The 9,154-nt window shown below is 56.1% G+C and overlaps 1 protein-coding gene across 3 annotated transcripts in view; it reads left to right on the forward strand.

The window, feature by feature from the left end:
- The window catches only part of ABLIM2 (actin binding LIM protein family, member 2), a 143,266-nt gene that overhangs the window by 13,682 nt on the left and 120,430 nt on the right, over positions 1-9,154 (forward strand). For all 3 annotated transcript variants that reach the window (XM_010854526.1, XM_010854525.1, XM_010854524.1), the window contains exon 2: positions 7,581-7,724. In XM_010854526.1, coding sequence (XP_010852828.1) covers positions 7,581-7,724 — 144 coding nt within the window. The remainder of the gene's footprint in view (positions 1-7,580; positions 7,725-9,154) is intronic.

A 9,154-nucleotide genomic window follows, 5' to 3' on the forward strand; every position in this document is an offset into this window, starting at 1 on the left:
GGAAGCCTCAGTTTCTTCATCTGTAGAATGGGGGTGACAGGCCATTTCCGTGGTGGGGGTGTGTGGTACGGGTCAAGTGAGGGCCAGGATTGGGTCTGTTTTGTTCCTGTGGGACCTGGGCACATAGTAGGTCTCAGGCGTTTGTTGGGTGGGTGCATGAACGGTGAACAAGGAGGAGAGCTTTGCTGGCTGGAGTTGGGAGTTGCTCACATCTTGGCTGAGCACCCTGCAGCTCTGCCACCAGAATGAAGTCGTGGAAACCTGCAGTGGTTTCCACGGTTAGGGCGCCAAGCAGGGTCAGGGAAAGATGCTGGGAAAGATGGAAGGCGGGAGGAGACGACAGAAGATGAGATGGTTGGATGGCACCACCGACTCGATGGACATGAGTTTGAGCAAGCTCCGGGAGTTGGTGATGGACAGGGAGGCCTGGCGTGCTGCAGTCCATGGGGTCGCAAAGAGGCGGACACGACTGAGTGACTGAACTGAACTGAACTGAATGAAGGGTCAGGGTAGATGCCCTGAGGCAGGAGAAGGCCAGCCCGCCATGCTCCTGCACAAGCAAGGATCGCGTGGAGGGGAGGCAGCGGACATGTGTTCAGGTGGCATCTCAGCAGCTTCCAGGTCCCATGATGGGAACGCATGGCGCGTTTGCTCACGAGTCTTGAATGAGGCCAGGCTGGTGAATTTCTCTGGACAAAGTGGGAGATCACCCCCAGGCAGGTCTGTGCCAAGGGAGTGAAGCGGAGAGTGGGATGTTCGGTGGGTACACCAGCCAGAAGGGAAATCTACAGGCCCCCTGATGCTCTTGCCCGGTGTCCTGGGGGCCCCCACTGCGGTGGACATGAGCTGAGAGGTTGACATCAGCCTTGGCAGCAGTGCTTGTAGGGTTCAGCCGCCAGGACTGCTCCCCGCATCGAGCTCCAGCAAGGTTCCATGCTGGGTCTGCGTGGATCCCATTTGGATGGAAGAGAAAGCCAGGACAGGCTGTTGATGAGGCTTTGGGGTGAGCAAAGGTGTGGCCCCCAGCAGCTCCAGGTCCCCTTCCTGCTTCCCGAAGCTTCTGCCCTTCCCACTCCGAGTGACTGGTTTCCCCCTGAGACCCTGGAGAACTAAGCCAGCAGCTATTGGTCGGCAACACCTGTCAGTCATCACCTCCAAGCTCTCTCCACTTCACCTGATTCTGAACGGTGCCTCCTGAGACCAGGCTCCACATCACAGATGCGAGCGCTGAGCCTTCTCAGAGCTCAACCAGCCCTCAAGGTCACACAGCTGCCCCCTGCATGGTGGGCCCAAGCCCAGCCTTGCCAGCTGCTGTCCTGGCTTGGCTCCTCCAGGCCCTGGATCTGGTTGGTGGATCAGAATTGTACCCAGAGGGATCACAAGAGAAGGGTCACAGCGACTGCCAGGTCAGAGCCAGGAAGCCACGAGCCTCCACTTTGAACGCGGGTTCCGTGTTGATGTTACTGGTAATTGTTCTCTTATTCCCAGCAAGGCTTCCCTGTGCTGGGATTTCATTTTCACGGGGCGGGATTAAGTGGTCACAGCCCCGTGGGATTGATCCTTACCACTTGACTTTATGTTTCATGTTATTATCGCAGTTAGGGACTTGTTAAATCAAATGCTAGAGCCAATCTGGAAATTGTATCGAAATGAACCTGCTGGGTTTGGGGTTAGGTCTGGAGTGTGGTGGTGCCCACTCTCTTTCTCTCTCTCAACTTTTTGTAATAGGCTTTGTTTCTTAGAGCAGTTTTCAGTTTACAGGGAAGTTGAACAGTAAGCAGGGAGTTCCCAGGTCCACTGTTACCCAGACCCCCGGTTTCTCCTGCTGACGTCTTTCCTGTACATTCTCTGCGAGCTTTGTGTGTTCCGTGTTTGTCATGATGGATGGACTAGTTCTGATACGTTATTATTATATAAAGTCCGCAGTTACGTCAGCCGTTGCTCTTGGTGTTGTGTGTTCTCTGGGTTTGGATGAACGTATAATAATATATGGGCTTCCCTGGTAGCTCAGCTGGTAAAGAATCCGCCTGCAATGCAGGAGACCCTGGTTCGATTCCTGGGTCAGGAAGATCCCCTGGAGAAGGGATAGGCTACCCATTCCTGTATTCTTGGGCTTCCCTAGTGGCTCAGACAGTAAAGAAGCTGCCTGCAGTACAGGAGACCTGGGTTCAATCCCTGGGTTGGGAAGATCCCCTGGAGAAGGGAAAGGCACCCCACTCCAGTATTCTGGCCTGGAGAATCCCCCTGGATGGAGGATCCTGGCAGGCTACAGTTCATGGGGTCACAAAGAGTCAGACACGAGTGAGCGACGGAGCCCAGCAGAGCGTAGTAATGTCTGTTTACCACTGTGAGATCACACAGAACTGTTTCTCGTGAAATGCCCTGAGCCCCGCCTGTTCATCCCTCCGTGCCCCCGGGCCCTGACGCCCGCTGCTCGTTTACTGTCTGCGTGGTTTTGCCTTTCTTGATGATGTCGTGGGGTCAGTCGTGCAGCGTGTAGCCTTTCCAGACCGGCTTCTGTGACTCAGTAACAAGTACCTGAGGCCCCTCCAGGCCTTTTCATGGCTTCACAGCTCATCCCAAGAGTTCTTTACGAGACGAGGTCTGACCCGAACCGCCCCATCCCCGTCTAAGGGCCCATTCCTGCCCTGTCCTGCCACACAGGGCGTCCTGATTCCCTCTTGTTGTGTCCACGTGCCAGCCGGGCCGCCTGCCCCGGCCTCAGTCCACTCACTGGGCGGCAGGAGAAGTGGCCGTGGCCCTCGCTCTGCAGGCTTCTGTGAGCACTGGTCCCCTTTGCAAAACACCCGACTGGTGCAGCTGCACAAGGTCCGAGGACTGAGTCCACCTTGAGGGGTAAGAAGTCCCAAACCTCAGATCCGCAGAAGCCTCAGGCTGGGACCCCAGGGACTAGCAGGCAGCCGCAGGTTGGAGGGGACAGCTGAGCAGGGGGTACCCACAACAGGCCCCCTCTGGGCAGTGTCTACTTCCCACCACCAGGGGGCAGCACCCTGCTCTCACCCAGCCACCCAGAGCTCCGGGAGGATGCTCCAGGCAGCAGAGCTGGTGCTCCCACAAAACGACCCTCTTAAAGCAGCTTTCACCCCAGACCAAGTATATGTCCATTAACCAGGAAACTGGCCATGCCAGGCTGTGAGTTCTTGCGAATGACAGCGGCTGTTGTGAAGGCGGGAGGAGAAGGGGAGGACAGAGGGTAAGATGGTTGGATGGCATCACCAACTCGATGGACATGAGTTTGAGTAAACTCTGGGAGTTGGTGATGGACAGGGAGGCCTGGCGTGCTGCAGTCCATGGGTCACAAAGAGTCAGACACGACTGAGCGACTGAACTGAACTGAGCTGTTGCGTGTTGATCTCTTATGGTTTGCGGGACTCTGGGCTGCTTGCTACGCAAGCCTTTCTGCCTGAGGTCGTAGCCACCGCTGGGGCAGGCGCTGTGAGCAGAGGGCGGATGGACAAACACCTGGGTGGCCGGGAGTTCCAGGTCACTGCCTGCTGGAGGTGAAGCTGGGCTGTACCCAGGTCCGCCCCCCGCCGCCCGCCCCTGACACTGGTCCATCCCACACAGGTGCTGGTGTGAGACCTTGCGTGCTCACTCATGGAGCCACAGGGCACGCCGTCCTTTATATGCTTAGTGAGTGAGAAGACAACGTTCGTTCCCCCACCAACCCTCCCCCAAATCTTGGTTTAGTCTCCGATGCGGACGGGGTAACTCAGGAGCCTCTCAGCCCCACGTGAGTCCCAGGCAGCCCCAGGGCGGTGTACAGCCGTGAGTCAGCTCTGCCTGAGGTTTCAGTCCTCAGGCCCAGTGGGGAATCTTTAATTCCAGCCCAGGACCCCACCCCCCAGCAGTTTGATTAAGTACTGGGTGAGGGGGTTTCTGTGAGTATCGTATAGGAAAAGACAGCGAGGGGCAAGCCTGCTCCTGGCAGTTACACCAGAGTAGAGGTGTCCCCACGGCACCCAGGGCCGCCGGCGGGGCTCCGCAGCCCTCGCTGGGCTCCACACCGTCCAGTGTGCCGTTTGGTCCTGACCCGTCTGAAACCTCAAGGCGGTGCTTAACGCTGGGTCTGGGGTACTGGGGGTGATGCCAGGGTATTTGTTTGTGCCAATTGTCTCCTTTCCTGTACCTGCTTCTCCAGACAGGGTGACTTTTTAAAATATGAAAGCGAAAGGTGAAAGTGAAGTTGCTCAGTTGTCTCCAGCTTTGCGACCTCATGGACTGTAGCCCGCCAGGCTCCTCTGTCCATGGGATTCTCCAGGCAAGAATACTGGAGTGGGTTGCCATTTCCTTCTCCAGGAGATCTTCCCAACCCAGGATCGAACCCGGGTCTCCCGCACTGCAGGCAGATGCTTTACCATCTGAGCCACCAGGGAAGCCCTGGTATACATATATATATTTTTTAATATATATGTCTATAATTTGCTCACTTATTTACTTCTGGGGTGCTGGCTCTTCCTTGCAGCACGCGATTTCTCTCTCCAGTTTCGGCGAGCAGGGGCTCTTCTCTAGTGGCAGCGCGTGGGTCTCTCACTGCGGTGGCTTCTCTCGCTGCACAGCATGGGCTGTGGGGTGCCCAGGCTCAGCAGCTGCGTCTCTGGGCCCTCGAGCACAGACTCAGGAGTCGTGGCGCACTGGCTTAGTTGCTCCGCGGCACGTGGGATCTTCCGGGATCAGGGATCGAATCTGTGTCCCCTGCATGGGCAGGTGGATTCTTTACCACTGAGCCATCAGGGAAGGCTGATGGCTTTTGGCCCCAGACAGCTGCTCCCCTGGGGTCTTCAGAGCCTCCTCCTGGAAGGCCTGGTGTCCCTGCATGGCCCGGCCCTCTCCACAGGTGGGACCAGAGGAGGGAGTCCTGCACTGCGGATCTGCGGACCCACAGTGGGGATGGTGGGGAGAGGGGATCTGGAGGCTGTGGGGCTGGCTGGAGGCTGGAGGGGAAACGTCCTCTGTGTGACACCCGCCTCCTCCAGCTTTACAGGAGTGAGGACAGCTTCTGTGCCTAGCACTCCATCAGGGATGGTGCTGAAGCAGTGTCTGTGCACGCATCGTGCATCTGCTTCTGTGTGTGTTATACATATGAATACTATATATTTGTGTGTGTATGTGTGTGTCTGTCCTTGGCGTGTGGATGTATACTTGTGTGTCTCTGTGTGTCTGTGTGTGAATGTGTACATGTCTGTCTGTCCACGTGCATGAGTGTGTGTTTGTGTGTCTCTGTGTGTCTGTATGTGTGTCTATGTCTTGTCTGTCCGCGTGTGTGAGTGTGTGCTTGTGTGTTTGTGTCTCTGTGTGTATGTCTGTCCATGTATGTGTGAATGCATATTAGTGTGTCTGTGTGTGTATGTCTGTCTTTCTGTGTGTGTGTGTGAATGTGTGCTTGTGTGTTTGTGTCTGTGTGTATGTGTTTGTTTATCTGTCTGTGTGTGTGAATGTGTATTTGTGTGTCTCTGTGTCTCTGTACGTGTGTGTCTGTCTGTCCATGTGTGTGTTAATGTATACTTGTGTGTGTCTGTGTGTCTGTATGTGTGTGTCTGTCCATGTGCGTGTGAGTGTGTATTTGTGTGTCTCTGTGTGTGTGTGTGTCTGTCCGTGTGTGTGAATGTGTATTTGTATGTCTCTGTGTCTCTGTACGTGTGTGTCTGTCTGTCAATGTGTGTGTTAATGTATACTTGTGTGTGTCTGTGTGTCTGTATGTGTGTGTCTGTCCATGTGCGTGTGAGTGTGTATTTGTGTGTCTCTGTGTGTGTGTGTGTCTGTCCGTGTGTGTGAATGTGTATTTGTATGTCTCTGTGTCTCTGTACGTGTGTGTCTGTCTGTCAATGTGTGTGTTAATGTATACTTGTGTGTGTCTGTGTGTCTGTATGTGTGTGTCTGTCCATGTGCGTGTGAGTGTGTATTTGTGTGTCTCTGTGTGTGTTTGTCCGTGTGTGTGAATGTATACTTGTGTGTCTGTGTGTCTGTGTGTGTGTCTATGTGTGTCTGTCTGTGTGTGTGCGTGTCTGTCTGTCCGTGTGTGTGAGTGTATATTTGTGTGTCTCTGTATGTGTGTGTCTGTCTGTCCGTGTGTGTGTGAATGTGTCTGTGTGTGTGTCTGTGTGTGTGTCTGTCCATGTGTGTGTGAGTGTGTCTGTGTGTGTGTCTGTATGTGTGTGTGAGTGCATATTTGTGTGTCTCTGTGTGTGTGTGTGTGTCTGTCCGTGTGTGTGAGTGTGTATTTGTGTGTCTCTGTGTGTGTCTGTCTGTATGCCTGCAGCTCCCTGGCTCCTGACCTCTGGACCTCTGCTAAAACCTCAGAACTCATTCAGCCCAGAAAAGGGGGCCAAGAGCCCTGCTTTGTGCAGCCCTGACCTGGGGGATGGGGGGGTCGGTGCCCCAGCCCCCTGCCCTCCTCCTAAGGTATGCCCTGGAGGGTCTCTGAGAGGGAGAATAGCTTGACAGCACACTCTCCTTCTTCCCCACTGCTTCCTGCCACCTGGGGTCCCTTGGGTACACCGCCAGGACCCAATCCTTGCCTCAGCCTCGGGTCAGGTGACCCCAGGCTGAGATGGAAGGTGGGACTGGAAGATGTGGGTCCATGCTAGGCTGTGCGCTCGGAGCTGGCTGAGCAGGAGGTCTGCTTCCATCCCTGCGCCTGGCAGAGACCCAGAGGCAGGCAGAGGAGTGGACGAGCTTCCCCGTGGAGGAAAGGGGATCAGCTCCTCTCAGGGAGTCACATGAAGCTCGGGGTGGGGGGTGGGGGAGGCAGTGCTGTAGGCTGGTATGGAAGCCCGCCGGGCAGAGAGCACGGCCCACACTGGCCCCAGCAGCCCGGGTCCACCTCCCACCCAGGACCAGCCTGAGAAGGGCGAGCCTGCCCCTAGCCAGGCATGTGGGATCCCCACCCCCATGCTCTTTCAGTAGCCTCCCAGGTCCCCCAGGCCTCCAGCCCCATCAGGCCTAAGAGGAGCTGGTCCCCAGCCCCTGGTCATCCCCTGACCACCTGGCTGTGGCCACTGCTGGGCTGGAGCTCCCCGGGCACGGCCGCTCCGTGGGCCCCAGTGACCTCACACTGGCCCCCGTAGGCGCCTCTGGAGGGTGTGGGTGAGTGGTGGCCCTTCCCGGAACCCCCGGAGCCCCACAGGTGGGCCCTTTGGCCATCCACCCTGACCCATCCCTCTGAGGGTCTCCATGACCACCCTCAGTCGTGGCTGGCTGTAAGGGGGGACAGTGATGGTACTCAGGCCACCGGCCCCAGGCCACAGAGTGGATTCGAAGTGAGCTCACAGGAGGATGCAATCGTTGTATGGCACAGGACCTGGGTTCCCATCTGCAGAAGGACTCGCGAGCTCAGCAGAGCCAGGGGTGGGGGTGCCTTGCTTCTGAGGCCCCGGAGGGCCAGGGAGTGGGGGACAGGACCACCGTCAGGGTCTCCCATCTCCTGCCCTCCGCTGGCCCCCCGATGCCCTCTGGGTCATGCTAGGGTTATGCGGGGCCCGTAGAGCTTGAAGAGGTGCCGGTTGCTCACCTGCGCCCGGCGCATCCCGCTTTCTAACACTGCTCCTTTTCCCCTGCAGTGTCGGAGCCGCAGGCTGCTCCCAGCCCCCCGGAGAAGCCTCCCAGCACGGCGATCCTGTGTAACACCTGTGGGAACGTGTGCAGGGGTGAGGTGCTGCGGGTGCAGAACAAGTACTTCCACATCCAGTGCTTCATCTGCAAAGGTGAGCATCCCGGCCGTCCCCACCACGGGGCCGGGCACAGCGCTGCCATGCAGTGAGCCCACGTCCCCAGAAACTCGTTAGATCTGGGCTATTGGAGAAACTGATCCCCAACCTTCCTATACCGACGTGATCTTTTCAGCATGGCCTGCCTGCATGCCTTCTGGGGCTGACAGGAGTTCCTGTCTGAGGGGGCAGTGGGTCAGAGGACGAGCTCTGGTCCTGGGTAGCATCTTCGATGGCTGTAGCCGTGTCAGAGGATTCGGATCCACTGGCCAAAGTGGCCACCTGGGCCCAGAGCCACGCAGTAAGTGGCCATTGCTGGAGGCGTGAGCTCGGCACCTTGGGGTGCACGGGGCCGGAGCTGGACCACGAACCTCAGGCACGCCCCGTCCTCACCGGAGTGGGACTGAGAACGTTACCACTTGCTCCAGATGAAAATGACTCTTTATCTGGCTATACAAAGTGACATGTATATGCACTAAAGTCAAATAGATAATTTGATATTCAAATATCAGAAAGATAAGAGTAAAATAAATCACATGAAATCCCCCTGTTTGAGGCTTTCTGGAGCATCCTTCCAGCCTGCCCTTCCTCCCTGCACTGAAGTTAGTGCATATTCTGTCTTGCCCAAAGGGATTTCGTGAATTTACATTTAGTTTCCTGAAAACAGGGCTTCCCTGATACCTCAGTTGATAAAGAATCTGCCTGCAATGCAGGAGACACCGGTTTGATGCCTGGGTCAGGAAGATCCGCTGGAGAAGGGATAGGCTTACTCACTCCAGTGTTTTGGGGCTTCCCTTCTGGCTCAGCTGGTAAATAATCTGCCTGCAGTTCAGGATACCTGAGTTTGATTCCTGGGTTGAGAAGATCCCCGGAGAAGGGAACGGCTGCCCACTCCAGCATTCTGGCCTGGAGAATTCCATGAACTGTATAGTCCATGGGGTCGCAAAGAGTCAGACACGACTGAGCCACTTTCACTTTCCTGAAAAGAAATGAAAAGTAGCATTTGGGGGAAGGGATGGACAAATCAAACCAATCTGACACAGTGTCCAGACTCAAAGAATTTATACATGCGTGCTAAGCTGCTCGGTCGTGTCCCACTCTTTGCAACCCTATGGACAGTAACCCACCAGGCTCCTATGTCTGTGGGATTCTCCAGGCAAGAATAATGGAGTGGGTTGCCATGGCCTTCTCTAGGGGATCTTCCCAATCCAGGAGTCGGACTTCCATCTGTTATGTCTCCTGAACTGGCAGGCGGGCTCTTTATCGCTGCTGCTGCTCAGTCGCTTCAGTCGTGTCCGACTCTGTGCGACCCCATAGTCGGCAGCCCACCAGGCTCCCCCGTCCCTGGGATTCTCCAGGCAAGAACACTGGAGTGGGTTGCCATTTCCTTCTCCAATGCATGAAAGTGAAAAGTGAAAGTGAAGTCG

Source organism: Bison bison, unplaced genomic scaffold (genome assembly GCF_000754665.1).
Source record: "Bison bison bison isolate TAMUID 2011002044 unplaced genomic scaffold, Bison_UMD1.0 scf7180017864342, whole genome shotgun sequence".
Lineage (NCBI taxonomy): Eukaryota > Metazoa > Chordata > Mammalia > Artiodactyla > Bovidae > Bison > Bison bison.